This window comes from Lepisosteus platostomus, chromosome 8 (genome assembly GCF_059453375.1).
Source record: "Lepisosteus platostomus isolate fLepPlt1 chromosome 8, fLepPlt1.hap1, whole genome shotgun sequence".
NCBI classification, from domain to species: domain Eukaryota; kingdom Metazoa; phylum Chordata; class Actinopteri; order Semionotiformes; family Lepisosteidae; genus Lepisosteus; species Lepisosteus platostomus.
Genome location: NC_142618.1, coordinates 4,236,657 through 4,254,789, shown reverse-complemented (window position 1 = coordinate 4,254,789; position 18,133 = coordinate 4,236,657). Strand labels below are relative to the sequence as shown.

Sequence of the window (18,133 nt, the reverse complement as noted above, 5' to 3'; positions counted from 1 at the left end):
TTGTATATTTACCGTATAATCCTAATAGCCATAACAGGTCATGACACTCTTCATTTTGTTCTCCAAAATTAGGCGCTCATAAAATTCTAAATAGCACAGGAGACATTTCATTTACAGTATTTTATTAAATCAATTAAAACTAATTTTAATGGTTTAATAAAGATGTCTCCAAGTGACCTAGATGACAATGTCAGCTCATAAAAATGACACTAATTAGAGTGCTTTGTGTGACTCATTTTCTAGGCCTTATTCAAAAAACGGATGTGAAATAGCTTTTTGAACTATTTAGTGAAGTTAGACATATTAAGCTAATTCAAATGCAAGAAAAATTCTTGTCTGTTCTCATGAATAATAGCAAGAAAAAGACTGGCAACAGATTTCAGTGAATGTGCTCCATCTTATTGTGTGAATTCTGATAGAAATTTTATCTGTTCATTTGTTTAATAGTGACAGAAGAGGGAGAAGGAGTCCCTCTCAATACTTGTTTTTATTTTATGACGCTATACTTGATAGATTTCTTTAAACGATTATAAATGTATTTCTAGCTTAAATCATACTCAAAAGCCGCAATAACTTGAAAATGTTACAGCTTGTAATGTTGTAAATCATAATGCTTCTTCAATTATAAAAAACAATATGCAGGGTGAGTGTGTTTTATTTGGTAAAGGCTATTGTACTGTAGATACTGTACATTTCACCTGTGTGCCCTGGAACTCTAGTAAACCTTTGGTACAGAAGTACTCATTGTTATGTACAAAATTCATAGTGAATTTTTCTATCAATATTTTATTAATTTTAAACAACAATTGTAATATTTTAATATTGAAGTTGTTCAGGTGGGTAGCTGCAAAAGGAACAAGTAATAGGTTTATTCCCTGCTGAAAAGAGAAGAAAGAAAATACAACGTTTCCGCCATGGAGCCTTCTTCAGGTGTGGGGGCTTCTTCACAGCTCACACCTGAAGAAGGCTCCATGGCCGAAACTTTGTGTTTTCTTTCTTCTCTTTTCAGCAGGGAATAAACCTATTACTTGTTCCATATTTTAATATTGTTTTGTTGTGTGCGGCACCTTCTGATGTCAGATGTTGTCCGAACCTTGTGTGGCACTTCTGTTTCTGTTGGAGTTAATGGAATGATGTTCTGCCATTAACAAAGTTTAAAAATGTCTAAAAGTGTGTTTACCTAAGAGAATGAATTAAGTTACTTTATAGTTACTCCAGATTTCATTCCTTTTTGGTTGTTCTTCCCTGATGAGGAACAATAAGTGAAAGCTGTATTGTGTGAATTGGAACAACTAACCTACAGTATAGCATGCATATGAATGGATGGACTGATAGAACAGGAAACTTCATATATATTAATACTGTAGAATCATTTACCAATGGCCTTCCCACTACAAATACACTACAAATGAGGTCATTTGTCCCATTTAGCTTGTGTTAGTTGTATAATCTAGACTGATTAACAATTATTTCTTTTGGTCATTTATTTTCTTTTATTTTTTTTAGAAGGACAAGATAGATGTACTGTATATACAGTACCAGAGGCAACAGTGCAATAAATAACTGTGCAGTTTATAAACCAGAAGGCCCATCGACCGCCTTCACAGGTCAAGGATATGACACGAACGTGTTGTATATAAAACATAAAATCAAAATAAGTGTTGCTCTGCTTATTCAAATTACTATTGTTTTTATAATCTGATAAATCTAAACATATATCTTGAAAAGCAGTCAAGGGTGCAGTAAGGACTAGCAGACTCAAGAGACCGTTTTTACCCCCGCACTATCTATTAAACTCCCAGCCTCTCTCACCTACGATCTGAACCTCACAGTGCCTTCTTCCTTACCAAACACTCAAACGCACATTGAAATCTACCTCTACCTCACATGTCAAGAAGTTTACTCCCCATAATTTTCTATCCTTTATTTCATTATGTTGATGTATGATTTTTGCACGTCTGATGTTGTTTTGCACATTGCCTGTTGTTGTTTTGCACACTGCTTGTTGTCTCTGTCTTTCTTTTCTTATACAATTGTATTGTTGTTGTTTTTTGTACTACTTATCGTTTGAGAGCTAGCTAAATAGCATTCCGTTATACCATATACCTGTATATGAGTATAATGACAATAAACTTGAACTTGAAATGTTGAACAATCCCATTTTACAGGAGTCAGAGTGGATGTACATTTTACAAAGAAAAACTGAGAAATTACTAAAGGATTTACTAATGACCCTCAGTTTTATGATTGAAGTTAGAAATTGTGGTACAGTGAACAAGCTTTACAAGGTAAATGCATTTTACTTTTTATTGCAATTCTTTTCCTAAAAAACATTTTTGAGCAAGGTCTTCCCTAAATTTATGATGAAGGCTCAAGGTTGTCATCTTTTCAAGGTAAACTTAGTTTAATACACACTCAAATATACTGTATAGTTTAAAGAGCATATTGAACTGCATTTGTAAATGAGTGAACAATAAGTAACTTAATGTGTAATGAGCTCATGTCCTTTTCATTACAGAGGAAGGGAGGATCAGAGTAGTGTCACTTGACTGATTCCTTGTTTCCTGTTTAACATCCATACTGATACAGATAATGTTTTGTGGCAGGTAGTCAGAAATGTTTAACCAGTTGCTTCCTGGCTGATAAGCAACTCGAATATTTGTAGAAGAATAAGATCATCATTATCTGGGAAATGATCTGCTTTGGTCAGATGTATAAGTAGTCGATACTGTAATTTTTTCAGCAGGTTAAAAGAATTATTTTATGTAAGGGAATGATTTCCCTTTGTGCTCCATGTAAGAGGAAGTTTTCAGGTTCTGAAAGGTATGGAGATCATGGAGAAAAAAGAGGCAAACGTACACTTCACAATTAAATCAGGTCCTGTGTTTTAATATTTTTGTGCTACTTTGTCATGTGTGAGTGTTACTTAACGGTGATCAGATGGATTATCACTTAATCTGTTAGCAGAAGGTGTCTTTGGTGTGATGCAACAGTTAGTTGATTAAGACAAAATAGTTGAATTTTTAAATTAACATGAAACGTACAGTATACTGTCTATTTAATTTAACTCATTTTCCAGGGTCAGAATGTTTCTTTTAATCAATCATGGATTTGCAAAGGCTACATAGCCCAACATTGTGCTTCACAGATGTTTCACCAAAGTCTAGGTCCATACAAAACATTGATATCCTGCCCAGAAGGATCAGAATTGCTAGTGCCGTGGTGCCAAAACATAGATAGAAACTATTCAATAGTACATGTGCACTTCACTCAGAGAGCACGCACTGGTTCACAATTACATACTGTACACTCTGCATCCTGAGTTCGTGTTTTGGTTAAGGCGGATGACAGCTATGGAAAAGAAGCAGTATTGATAACAATCCATTAGTATAGGGAAGAATACTGTACATGGAAGTTAAAAATGAGAGGATGCTTGGCTTGCTGTTATTTCTGCTTGTCCAAGGGTGTCATCTAGCCAGTTCTTCAGAGAGGCCGGTGAGGCACTTTGAGCAGCATGGCTTGGTAGCTTGCTCCATATACCCCACTGTCCTATTAAACCTGAACCCTGAGAGCCACAGTTTTGCCTTTCAGACCTTCTGTAGAACTTATTCAGCTGGGCCTTGTTCTGTTTGCACAATGACCTGCAGACACAGTCTTTCTCTTTAAAACATGATTTCTGAATTTCACAATTTCGACTGTTTGGGGGAAAAAAACTACGGCGGATGGTTCGAATTGTATTGCAGTCCAGTTTAATGCTGATTAAGGTACATTTGTCCATTTGAGCTTAAGACTCAAGTCTCGGTGCTATAGTCATAGTGCTATGGTGCTATAGTCATTCAACTACACAAACGAAATTGTCCTCACTTGTGTGGTACAGCAATACTGCAGTGCATGACAGAGATGCACTACAAAGGGTTGTGGCAATGGCACAGAGGATTATAAGATGTGATTTACCATCAATTGGAGAGAATCACTCCATCCGCTGTTGCATTGAAGCCCAATCCATCATTCAAGATCCCAACCATCCCAGCTACAGACTGTTCTCCCACCTGCACTCTGGCAAGTGGTACCGCACTGTTAAAGCTGGACCACTAGACTCAAGAACAGCTTCTATCCCACTGCAGTGCACATCCTCTACAGCTAACTGCAGGGACTCAATACACATCTGCACTACGCACTTTTTGCATGGTCTACCTGTTTTTTGTTTTCTCACTACTACACATTTATTGTCCATAACATTTATTTTTCTTGTTTTTAATTATTTTTGGAATGTATTCTTCTCATTGTGTGGTGGTGTTGTACTGTGTATGTCCCGAGAGATCAGCGTGAATAAGCGTTCCAGTGTACAGGTACATATGGCAATAAACCTCTACTCTACGCAGTGTAAGCGGAATGATTTGTGTTTTGCATCTTGTCCTGTACTGCCATAATTACGCTTCGCTCTGTTACAAGACCAACTCAAGTAGATATTTGATTTTGGCAGCATCTTCCTTTGTTACACAGCCTTTTGTAGAATAAATGAGTCACTCATAATTAATCTTCAATCCATTTCTTAGATTTACTTCAAATGTGTGAAAGGAATGGCAACATTCAGAATTTCTTTCAGTGTACACTAAAATAACACTTTAATGAACTCCACCTGTGTCTCTAATCACCATGAGGGACTTATGGGACTTCTCATTTTCCAGATCGTGTTTGAAGCAGTGACCTCAGGACAACATGGACTCTTGGCCATCAGAGATGTGCAGCTTCAGGGACATCAATGCAGTAAGTCCATCACCTCTCCAAGAAAGATAGGTTCATAAAGAAGACTTGCTTCTCTGTTTCATGATGCCCTTTAACAGCAATCACTACTTTCTAATACAGTAGACGGCAACTCAGAAAAAGTATTCTCTTGTGATTTTGAGAGAGGCAGTTCCCAAATGATGAAAAGAGCTTTGTATAAAGCTCATTAAAATACATTGCAAGGTCTGGCCAAGACAGAAACAGATGTTTCCAGTTTCATTTAGGTAATTTTCCTTGCCAGTGTTTTTCAATTCAAATTATGTTTAGAATGTGTGCAATTACTTGCTTGTCTGGTCATTTTATGACCTTCTTTTAATTAAGAGATGGTTAAAACCTAAGTTGCCCAACATTAACCAAATATTTCAACTTCGTCCAGGTGCTGTACATGCATTTCTTTGAAATCCTGTCTTGGATACACAAATCATAGCAGCCAATCAATAGGTACTGGAGAATTCTTGTGTATCAGCACATTTACTTGCTTGCTTTATAATATGTATTATGTTGTCTTAAAAGACTCGGATGTATTTCAAATATATACATACTTGCAAATGTTTGTCACTTAGGATCAAAGCATCGGACAAATTAATAAAATGTACTAGTACTGTGCCCTAGAGCAGGGAACCTTACCCAGGCAGCTTGAGCAAACCCAGCTGTGAAAATAGGTTTCAAAATTTGTATGTAAAACAAAAAGGAAATTGTCATTTCTGTCAGTTGCTTTGCATGGTGATAATGGAGAATAAAGGAATATTATTATTCCTTCAAATCCCAATAGATGCCTATGGCATTAGTCATCTTCTGCACTAAGAACGATATTGTCCTTGACATCTGCAAATATCTCCTAATGAAAATCTCCATTCAAAACAATAAAAAGCAAATATCTCCATTTTTCAATCTCTTGGAAATCTTCAGTTTTCACTGTTATGCTTTGACTCTCCCTGAGTCAAATCCTACTTCCTGAGACATGGTTAGATGTATTCTTTATGAGATGCTAAATGTCAATTTATATACTGTAAAATGTTTTCTATGAACAATTGTTTAAGTGAAAATTAATTGAATCAAAGAGATGGCCTCATGCTACTATGTGCTTCATTACCTGATGAACCATTGAGCAAACTAAGGGAAAAGCCTAGAATATTTTTTTCAAAGATAGTGTACAATGTCTTGAATAGTTTGTATATGCAGTGCTTTGCAAAAGTATTCAGTCTTTTCCTATGATGTTTCATTTTGTGAAATAGCAAAATTGTGCATATACATTTTTTAAATGTAATATTTAGAACCTGAATCCTCCAACAAAAGACTTCTAAGGGTAGTATAGGTTGCAATAAATGTGAGCATAAACTGTAGAGAAAGACTGAAATATGTTGATTGCATAAGTATTCAGACCCCTGGACACATATTTGGTGAAAGCACAGAACTTACAGCCAAAATGAACAGTAATTATATTATTTTGAGGTGAGTTTCTAACACTGTCGTACACTGGCTTGGTACAATTTTTGCCAGTTCTTCTTGGCAGATTTGCTCAACCTCTCTCATGGGGATCACTTAAAGACGACATTTTTCATGCCTTTCCATAGATTCTGGATAGGATTCATGTCAGGGATTTGTCTGGGCCACTCAATTCCATTCTCCTGAGCCACTCTGGTGTAGCTTTGGCCTTGTGCTCTGTGTCAATGCCCTGCAAAGAAGAGAAAATTCTCCCCCAGTTTTACATGAGAAGTAGGTTTTCCTCTTGGCTTTGCCAGCAGCATTGAAGCATTGTAATTCACGTACCAGAACTGTTGTAACAGGAATATTAGGTGGTTTTCCTCACCAGTTGCCAGCTGTACCCATAGAAATTGCTTGTACACGGTTCCCATTAGATCACCTCTCTTCCCAGCTGTGGGGAATACCCTGGCTCTTACACAGTCCTGCCCACTGAAACCTTTCAAAACCAGCTGATGGCTCTGTGCTGTTGTCATGTCCCCCTCACGCAACATGTCTCACCACCCAGCTAGGCTTTCAGCTGCATAACCTTTTATTTTATTATTATACTGTACTTTATTACTTCTGCTGTATGGGTTCAAGCAGTGTTGTAGCAGCAGTTGTGTAATATGTAAGGGAGAGATCTGTAAGTTATGTTAGCCATTGATTCGTGACTGAGAGGGGCACAGGGGGAAATTTGTACCCCATTTTCCATGTACTCAAGTATTTAAGAACTGCAGTTTTGGTCAGAGTGTAGGAAGCCAGGCAGTCAACACTCTTCCAGTGAAGGTGAGTATAAAATATTCACTGAGTTTATTAGCTGGAGATGCAGTAAGTCTTTTGAGGGGAAAATGTGTTGTGTTGATAAGTAAAGAAACTGATCATGTGATGCTGTTTTGCCGTTTTCCCAATTTGATAAGATTACGTTCTTTAGGACAGTTAGGGATAAAATCAGGTTCTTAAAGGTGACATGAAAAGCTTTAACAGAACCCGTTCTCGTGGATAGACACTCTTAATTTGGTCATTTGAAGTGTGAATAGAAGTATAACTGCAGTGAACATTTAATGGGTCTTGTAACCCTAATTCTGCACAGGCCTAAAATAGATGCTCTTGTCAATACCATTGTAAGAGTATTTATCACCTGAAAATTAAAGGTGAATTCAAAGATGAGAGTTACCAATCAAGTATAAGATTGGGGGCGAGTGGGATAATGCAACTCATAATTTGTTTCAGAACTTTTGAGCTAGTTTCCCTTTATTCCCTTAAAACTTTAAAACTTAGCCAAAGCGTGAATATAATTGTAACTACTGTTTTCTTAACAGTGATGGCAAGCTGCAATTGATGTCAACATTTTTTATTATTATAATATTTTGTTTAAATGTGTTAAAGGGAATAACCCAATCTCTTAATGTCATGTCGGTAATTCTAATGATATCCTATAAAAAGGAAAGCTCTACAATCTGGAGCACATACAGAGTCAGTGTTTCTTTTTATTTTCAGTAGTGTAACAATGTGGCGGTAAATGTTCAGACTGTGGTGGTCATGTCTAAATAGGCAACTGTATTTCTTAGCTTTCGCAATGCATTTAGCAGACTAACGGTGAAATGTAAAACTGCTGAGTCAGTTTGTAGATTTCTTCCAACGGTAAATAAAAGGCTCAGTACATGTACAGAAGATGGATTTCGGAAAGGCGAACCAAGTTGTGTCAAATAAAAGTTTCTGCATTCCTCCTTGTTCATTAATTCATAGCACTCGATTTAGACATAAGCCAGACTCTGCACAGTAACATGCAGTGGAGGGGCTGACAGATGTTCCTGCCTGGCCACAGTAATTTGCAGACTAACGAGTTTTATTGTTCCTGGTCTGACTGTAGCCAGAATGTCTGCTTGATAGCTGGCAGCGTACCAATTTAAACAATATTCTTGTTTGCCCCCTTTGTCTTGTACTTTTGAAGATGCATTGGTTCTCTTCAGGGGAAATTTTTATTTGTTACATATTTATCAACAAAAAGTTTCAGTTTACACAGCGCTTTTTCGTCGCATCTAAGGCCTTCAAAGCCGTTCACAACAATACCATGGTTATAGAGACCATTTAATCATGAAAAGCAAGAAGCTGGCTCTTCAGTGAGAAGCAAAATGTACATGAAACTTGTTTGGTTGTTTCTGTAGACTTTCCTTTCTGTAAAATTCCTCCTGTGATGACTTGTGTGTCTGGGATGGATTAGGAATTCTAAATGATCTCTGTCATGGTCTGTTTCTAGCAGTACCCTCAGCTAAAGGCTGGGTGAGGGCAAGACACTCACCTTGTTCTCCAGGCTAGGTATGGAGAAAGTATTCACTGCACCATAAATATTTGTAAAAAGTACAATAAATGGGGAAACAACTATAGAAGCAAGTTTATTTTGTGATGGACCTGAATATTCAAAAGACCAGTCATTCATTATTATGAGAAAAGTAAATGCTTATATAAGGAGGTGGAAAGAATATGATCAACAGAATGTGTATGTCATTCGCATAAAGGAAATTTAAGTCATAGCAATGGTCATTTGCAATTAGATGAAACAATCTAGTGTTTACTTGGTGTAGTCCGGCTACACTGTCTAGCTTGCTGAGGGGGAGACGTCACTCCTGGAACTGCCTCAGGCTTGAGGCCTGTGAGGTGTGCAGCACCATCCTGGACTCATACTCATTAACATTTCTCATGGTTTTCCGAGCTCTGGGTGATAGACACCTACAAGGTGGCATCTGCATTCTGGCACAAACCGTCTGTTGCAGCGCTAAACTCCGCGATTCCTCCACACACGCTACTAGCCCAGGATTTTCATACTCAAACCCCTTGTTGATCCACCCAGACGATGTCAAAAGTTAATCAGCATAATGACCTATGTCCTGTCAACATGCACCTGCTAGAAAGAAAGATGCCCCAGTGAATTTCTTGCGACAATAAGACAAAAAGACTCATCATGTTCAGAATGTATTAAATGTAAGATTATGACTAAGGAATAGATTCCTAAATACTCCTTTAAAATGGTTGCTGAGGGAGCAGCTCTGTTGGTGTGCTTTAGCTTGTAACAAGATCGACATCTTGGTGGCCTGATTTTACAATGCAATATGTCAGTTAATTAAGATCACAAGTTGGAATCACTTTCCATAATTTGATTAGCTTTGACTTCTGCCCAAAGCAGACATTCTGTTTTCTCTTATACAGTAACCTAGATGCTTGTCTGTTCTGTATTGCTGTATTAAACTTTGTGTTGAAAACCTGCAATATCGATCGTGTAGTATTATATTATTAGTAATATATCGTATTCGTTTTTTTACTTAACGCACTATTAGTAAATGCCAGAGGAGCAAATTATTTATATATGTGAAATCTTTATTTACTGTACTTAGAGTTATTTGTAGATTTGTATCTACATCACTTGCCACTTTTAGAGCATTTTGTTTACATTTCCTCTGTGCGGTTCAACCTGCCCTACCTTCCTAATTTTCACTCTGTTCATTCCTTCTCCTTCGTGATAATCTCATTATGCTGACTAATGCATCTGAGCACCCTAAGGAGTTCAGGACTCATGGGTCACTCCCTCTTATAAGGGCTTTGAGATCCTCCAGTGCACTGTATTTATCATGACTGTTGCCAACAGAAAGTAAAATTCAAAGAAGTTTCATACAGCTTAAAAATTGTGAGATAAAAATGTTAGTGAGTTTAATTTCTTTTAAAATTAATTACAAGGTAGAAGTTAAATGTTTCTGTGACAGTGAAAACCCATCCATCAGGGATGTCATATATACAGTAGCTCCATACTGCGCCTGCTGGTTTTCATTGCTTCTGCTGATTTATGAATCTGTATGTATTTAACTATATGTAATGATCCTTATCCAGCAACAATACTTTGTGCTTTTTCAAAATGGACTACACAGAGATCGGCATCTGCTAAAATCTGAATGTTATAGAACTTCTTTTTCAAAGGCACATCATGCCGCAAAGCGCTCCATGAAGAATTTAGATTTGAGAAAACTATTTAAGATAACTGTGAATGCACTGGATAGTTTGACATGATGATTTGACATTCAGCGCATCGGAAAGAAGATGTGTCCTCTAAAGAGATAGTAGGTTTGGCAGAGGCAGGATTGTTATCCAACCTCTGTAATCCTTTAACTTTTTTCATTTATTGTTACCAGGGAAGTCTATTGAGAATAAAAGTTAAAATGTTGCTCTGGAGTATCCACAATTATACAGCAGGACATTTTCTGGAGCCATTTGAGCGCACTGCCTTGCTCAAGGGTGCAGCAACATGGCCCCCCCCAGGATTTCAGCCCATAAGGCTCCAATGCAGAATATGGAGCACTAACATCTAGTGCATTCTACTGCCCATCAGTTAAACCATTACAACAGTGCAGCACTGCTCTCTGCACAGAGGGGTCAGGGTACAGTATGTCTGTAAAGCACATACCTGTACATGTGTGGAAAGCATTTGTATCGCTGTTTTAGGTTTAACTGAAGCCGCTCTTTAAAGGAGTGTTGCTATACTGGTATAGTGAGAGATCAGTCCCATTGTCTTTGATGAAGATGCTTTCCAGCATTGCTCATTTACTGTTCTTAATGTTCTTTAATGAACATGGATGTTCAATATTAGTAGAAGGCCTTACTTGCCCTAGTGGTGTCTGTGAGTGAGGAAGGAGGGATAGGAGATTCAGTCTGTTGTCCTTTAATGAATAACAGGTGTGTTTTAATCAAGACGGGGAATGTTGTCGCTAGAGGTCCAAGAGGGAGAGGAAGAAGCTTCTCCCATGTGTGTACGGGGACAGAAATGAAATAATAATTAATAAAAGATTTAAAAACTCTCTTATTAGAGCAATTAAAAACCAAATGCGCAGCATGACAAAGTAAATAACTGAGGATTACCTCTTAATGAATTTGGAAACACTGTACATTTCCTCACCCTACACTGTGCCATTCAGTAATTCAACACGAAACACAAAATCAAATACACTGTAAATAATTAAAATAAGGTGGCACACATCCGTTCGGACTGGAATTTCCCAGAACACCCCAGCAGGTCCACTGGGGGGACATAACTGGTGCTGTCCCTGAGATGGTAATCACAGGTCTGGAGTTCTTGATTATGAAGGATCCCATGAGGCGGTTCTTTACCTTTGTGTCTTGCCTAAATTGCAGTCTGGCCTTTCTCCGTTGGGCCTGCCTTGAGTTCGACCTTTATTCAGCTGGAAGAATTTCTCCCCTCTCGACCTCTGCTGTGCAGTGAGGCTGCTGACACAGAGTGACCGCTCTGCATCACCCTGGTGGGCTCTGCACATCAGAAGTGTGTCCCTCGCGCCACAGAAAAAAAAAATGTCAAGGATTTCTGAACGTTTCAAAGGATTTCTAGAACAAAACCAAACAGCCAGGCACTCACCTGAAAGAAGAGGAGATTCCCAAGAATATTGTTCTGCCATGTGATATAAAAACAACTGGCTTAAAGCAAATTCTTGAATTTTTTAAAACTTTTCAAAGAATTTCTAGAAAAAAATGGCTCGGCTAAGATTCCCAGGAACTGGATTAGGAGCTGAACACAGCTCATTGCTGGGCTTGCAGTAGTGCATCTTGATGGCATGTCATGTACAGTATGAGCTGTGCTCCTCTCTTTCTCCTAGCCCAGACAGTAGTGGCTCTTTGTGCTAAGAGACTTGTCCAGTTTGTTTTAAGTACACTTGACTGCTGACACACTTCATATCGGCCGTACACGAGTGCTGTCAGGAGCCATGCCGTGTGCGTTTCCAATACTTTGGTATTTTGTTGTTATTAATTAAAATGCCACCTTGAATGGTTTACAGTAATAAGAGATCTCTTTGATTATTGAAAATATCCACTTACGTACATTTTTTGGAGAAGCTGAAAATGGGGGGGGATACAAACATTAAGATTTTAGGGATTAGATTTATAAATATTTGGTCCAGGTTTCATACTGTTGGAGGCGGTTTCTAGATGGAAGACACAGCTAAAAGCAATCTGTAGGCCCAACCAGATTTGAAAGGAACGAAACTATTACAGGAATCTTAACTCCTCACTAGATACGAAGTTGATTCTAGTACAGTCTGTAGCTCCACATGAAGCCTGTATGAGTTGCTGACATTTTAAGTCCTGAAAGATGTCTGAAATCACGAGCTGTGTAAGCGGCCTTGTACAATACTCCATTCACGAGCAGATTAAGTGAGGTAAGCTGCAAAGTGGTTTAGCTTTATAGTAAAATTAAGGAAGATCCACAGCATCTCGGAGCAAGTTTTTTGGACCATTATTTTTAGATCACATTAAAAATAATGGTACAAAATGACATTGTTAATGGAGAAAAAACTAATATACAGTAATCAGATAACCAATGTTTGACTAGCTTCTCATTCTTAAAATGTATTTCTTATTGTTGTATCTAATAAACTGTTTAAAGTCTTGCTGTTTTCTTAAAAGGTTATACAGTATATTCAGCACGGGCTGTCACTTTTCCATTAGTTCGAAAGATCTCATGGCGTCATCGTGAATCAGAAAATAATACTTTTGATTTTTAGGCTTTTTTTGAACTTTGGTTCACTGTTCTACAGTAATTCTTACAAACATTACTCATTTGAGCAATCAAGATGAAATGAATGGTTTTAGAAGTCATGTTTAATTTTCTTTCTCATACTTTGACAACTCTCTCTTCCAGTGAATACCCCTCACTTCTTGCACATAAAGGGTGTGGAGGTCAACGCTGGACAAACAGCTACATTTCAGTGCACCGCAAATGGACAGCCCAACGACAGCTACCACCTGTGGTTACAGGTACCATCATTCCTACTGTATATGTATTCAAAATGCAAGTTTGTTACTGTTGAAAAAAGACTTATATTCCTTATCATTGATTTTGATGGAAATGCTTTGCTTATTGTTGGGCATTCCATATGTCTGAAATGAGTAAAAGGAGCTAGTTTTACCATATGTGTATTGATTTCTTCTTTTTTCCCCCACACTTAGATAGATAGATAAGACTTTATTGATCCGGAAAGGAAATTGATTAAATTGATGACTTGAGTACATACAGTATTTGAGTTTGCCAGAACAAGTCTTAAGCAATTAAAATAATTATTCAATCATTGCAACATCCAATAATAAGTATTGTGTACGTCTGAGTGTAATGTGTTGGATTTTGACTGGGCAGCATTGGAGCAATTTACAATCATCTTTGTTGACATCGCCATATAATATTGACTTGAATTCAATAGTCCAAGCATGGTTTGGTAATTAATGCTCTTTTGCTGTACATACTGTACATACTGCAATCACGCTTTGTCTCACTTAATTGGAGTGTTGTTTAAAAAAAACTAAAGGTAAAACTGGCTGACTGAGGCCAAGCTTCAACTAATAAGCAAATTATCAGAACCGATCAGCACAAGCATATGGCTGAAAAGGTCACTGGTGGGATTGTTTGTCATTTTTGCAAACATGTCCTCATTAGTGCTGGAGACAAAATACAAACATTAACTTAAATCCCTTGATGAAAGTAATGAAGAAATATTTATAATTAACAAATGTTTCCCATCTGCCTTCTTTCTCTCATATCACAGCTGTGAGCAATCCAGGTTATATACTGGAAGACAAAGGGGGAAAATAGCATTTGAGCAGTAATTGGCATTCTGAGCATCATCTGCCTTTACATTCCAAACTAGTCCTTTAAAAAGCATGATACAATGTATACATAAAATCTAAATATATTTTTTTAGATTTTTGTCTCAGTAATATTCCACCTGTTATTTTATGTTGTACAAGTAGTGATAAAACAGTAGACTGCAAAGGAGAATGTATTGATAATCCTATTGATTTGTAAAGTCTTGTATAAAAAAAACAAGGGTTTTACAAACAGATGTTTTGCTGCGATTTTATGATATTCGCTGGGAATATCATTGAATGGGATCTCAACAGGATTTTGTTTCTATGCAAAGATGTATGCTCTGTTGCGACTCTTACTTGGTTTAGCTTTGCAAATTCATGTGCTTCTTGTCTTAGTCCACACGTCTGTCTGTGTTCCTGTGATGACTGGAAGAGGCTAAGAAATATGGTACATTCCTTAAGAAGCTGTAATCGTCTTGCAACTTTCAGGCAAAGAAAACGGGGTTGAGAATAAAACATGTTGTATTTTAATCTTCCTTACATCCTTTTTATAAGCACATTCTAGATGCTTATGAAACTATCCTTAGTTATTATGCTATTGCCTATTACTAAATATTGCGTATCTGGATATGTTATGTTCTGTACAGGGAATCGGTGGCCGGGAAGCCCCAATGAATGAGGCTAAACCAGTGAACCAGCGGCGGTTTGTAGCTACATTTAATGTGGTTAACACAACCAAGCAAGACTCGGGAAAGTATCGCTGCATCGTCCATTCAGACAAGGGAGTTGGAGTGTCTAGTTATGGTGAACTGACGGTAAAACGTAAGTACAACTTCTTCAGATAACTTTCATGAGAGTAAGTGATAACTTAACACTTGGGAAAGAACACGCTGTCTTCTGTGTCAGAATAATGTGTCTGCAGTAATGTTCAATAGTAATACATGAAATGGGAGACTCGGAGAAAATCCTGTAAAAATATACCAGAGTGCTTTTTACAATCAGATCTGGTACTGATATCTGAGTTTCTTCTTTTGTAATCTTCAAACTGAAACAAGGTAAAACAAGAAATGCACTGAAGGACTCTCATACTACATATTTTGATCCACAGCAGATAGTGGTTCTCATTTTTGTTTTGTCTAATCAACACCAGAACACACTTTTAATATGACAGTATTTTAAATTAATAATTGATAAGAGGCACCACACAGCACTTTTGAATTTATCTGCCAAACTTTAAACAGCTTTTGGAATGTGGTGGTTTGCAAAGAAAAAAACAGGAGGATACAAACACAAAATTCATTTTATACATCCTCATTAGTTTATCTTCACTTCCCATCCTTTTTATTAAAGATTAAAGTTTGGTGCCAAAACTTAATTTGAGCAGTTTTCTCTGTGTGCTTTATAGTACTTTTGAAGTGTCTAATTACACTTTACTTCTCTAGCCAGCCACTAACAATTTTGCACTGTGTGTCATGCCTGATGGAGTAGTCCAAGGTTATAATCCCATTTACTTTTTATGGTGTGTTGGAATAATTATGATAATCCCAATGGCCTGTGCTGCAGGTTTCATGTGTGCCTTCGGGTTAAGAAATGTGACCTCAACCTTTTGTTGAAAGTAATGCACATATAAATCATTCACACAAGGTGCTTTTTATTGCTTTTATACCAAAGAGGTCTATTTATTCAGGCAGTAAGTCATTAAGATGCAAAAAGCAGAAGCAATAAAAATATTAAACATTTTATAGATACATTTTAACCCTTTAAATGTCATCCGTAGTAATGAATGTTTGAAAACTTGTTTTGAGAACTTTTGAGACGCTCAACTTTTTTGTGTAATTGTGTTTTAAACATGATATGCTAAATTATGATACTTATATGTATCATATGCTTTAGATGATACAGTACACACCGATTTTCTCTGCACCATGAGCATATAAGGAAACTCAGAAAGCCTAGGCTAAAGCACCTTAGAAGATTTCAGTCCCCAATGTGTTTAATGTCTTTCTTAATGTTAAATGTCTCTCTGAATCTTCACTTTCCTCAAGTCCCGTTGTGTTCTGTGCTGGTGTGATGAGGGGTGGGGCTTTAATGCATTTGCAGGAGGGAGCTAAAAGTTAAATCAACAGAAAACAACAAAAAAACATAAGCAGTGCTACTTGTTATATAATGTATCTTTAGCTTGATGCTTGAAATGAAGCCAACATTTTTCAACCACTTAATGTTCTTATTAATTTAATAAATGAGTTCTAGATAGCTGTTCACATGAGGTCATTTTCTTTAATACACATCTCGTTAGTCAAGGGAGCAAATGTTAGAAATGTAAAATGTTTAGAAGTTTCAGAAATATAAGGGTTCTATGTTAGAAATCATATAAGCCTGTTGTAAAGGGCAGTTATTTTTTGTTGGTAAACAGGCTTTCTTTCAGTATGAGAAAGTGATTTGCAAACTGTTTCCATTTTCAGATTATTGGGTTGTTGCAGCAGTGGTATATTTTTACTGTACTTAAATTGACATTTAACGAGCACCAGTTAGATAAAATAGGCCCCAAGAAACGGTTTGTTCCACAGTACAAAAAAATTCCATTACAAAATGTTATCCAATTTAATATTAAGGTTAAAAAATTATTCACCACCATCCTCCAAAGAGACGCAAGTAATCCAATTGACTTAACCGTGAGTGGACTATTGGGCAATAGCTCAAATAAAACTCAAATCCTCTCCCACCTTAAAATGGAAACTACTTTGTATGCAACTATTTTTATACATCAGGACTGATATATTCACTATTTTTATTTATTTTAATTAAATACTTTAGCATGGTTGATTACAGAACAGGTAGCATTACAAAATGGTTTTGTCATGTAAAAAGTGTCCTCAAATTTAATATTTATCTTAATGGATTTTGCTATCAAACCACATGGTGTGTAAGAACATCATAGTTCTACTGTGTGCAGGCTGGGAGAATCTGATACACAGCCAGTGGAATCTGTCTGCTTCTCTACATACCAACATGCTTCGAGTGACCACTTGTGGGTCAGGCTGCCAGGTGCAGCAGCACGCCCCCTTGCAGCTGTCCTCCACCAGGCAGTCACACAGACTGCTGCCACAGCACGGTGCTCCGCAGCTGTGCAGAGACCCCGGGTCTGGGGTATGCCCCTTGCCCTCTTTCTGCATGTGTGCACCTCACACAAGCCTCTGGACCAGCGGAAAAGCTGTCTCCATCCTCTAGGAGTTCTAGAAAGAGGTACAGAAAATTATGAGAATGAATTACATGTTATTTACAGTTTGTTTAAATGTACTACAATGATGATGGTGATATTCAGTAAATCATTTATCTTTATATTTCCCCAAACAAACGCAGAAAACAATTAAGCTTCTGCATATTTTTAAATATAGAAATTACACAATTAATATACTAATATCAGCTGTTCAATATTTCTGTTCACCAAAGAAACATGTTACATGAAATATGCAGACTTTGTTACTCCAATAAATTGTGCCTTCACTTGAACGCACAGTATTGATCAGTTCCTTTCAGAAGCTATTGAATGATCCAATACTTTTTCTGATGAAGTAGTGACAATGATGATCTGGGACTGAACAGAGCTAGACACTTATCAAACCATCTAATAAAACTTTGCAAGCCCTCTCTTAAGTCTGCAAACTTGAGAATGATATGTCACTTTATCTGCTGTTAATTGTGGACAAGGGATGAGTCATAGCAGATGGACCTGTTACTGTCTTTTTGTTCCTGTTTGTAGCAGCAGCCTTATGCCCCGAGTACAAACTGAATAAAAATGTTGTCTCAAGGCAGATACCTGCATTGTTCTCGCTATGAAGTTTCGGAAAGATTCGTATAACAGACTAACAGAAAGGGTTTGTCTGCTAAGTTGGTGGATTATGCCGGCCAAAAGACTTAACTAGTTCATAGGAGGTGAGGTTTGGTTTTGCACTTGGAAGCCGGGATTATACAGGAGTTTGTTGGCTTGTAAATAAGGGCAAAAGAAGGCCAACCATCTGTGTAAGAAATGACCTAGATTTTAGGTCCTTGCTAAGAGGTAGTGATATTTAGGAACCTTTTCACAAATAGAGGACTCTCTCCTATGTAAAAATGTAAATGAAAGTATTAGTGTTCATTTTGCAATTTAGGTTTTTTTTAAAAGTGTATTAATTTTATTATTATATTTATTCTAGCTTTTTTATGATGTAGGCTTATCAAATCTAATTTTGAGTCCTAAACACATAGTCTT

The 18,133-nt window shown here is 37.1% G+C and overlaps 1 protein-coding gene across 9 annotated transcripts in view; it reads left to right on the top strand.

Moving 5' to 3' along the window:
* Nucleotides 1-18,133, top strand: part of LOC148655534 (receptor-type tyrosine-protein phosphatase mu) — a 240,857-nt gene that overhangs the window by 90,054 nt on the left and 132,670 nt on the right. For all 9 annotated transcript variants that reach the window (XM_088642104.1, XM_088642103.1, XM_088642105.1 and 6 more), the window contains exons 4-6: nt 4,689-4,767; nt 12,944-13,059; nt 14,532-14,706. In XM_088642104.1, coding sequence (XP_088498230.1) covers nt 4,689-4,767; nt 12,944-13,059; nt 14,532-14,706 — 370 coding nt within the window. The remainder of the gene's footprint in view (nt 1-4,688; nt 4,768-12,943; nt 13,060-14,531; nt 14,707-18,133) is intronic.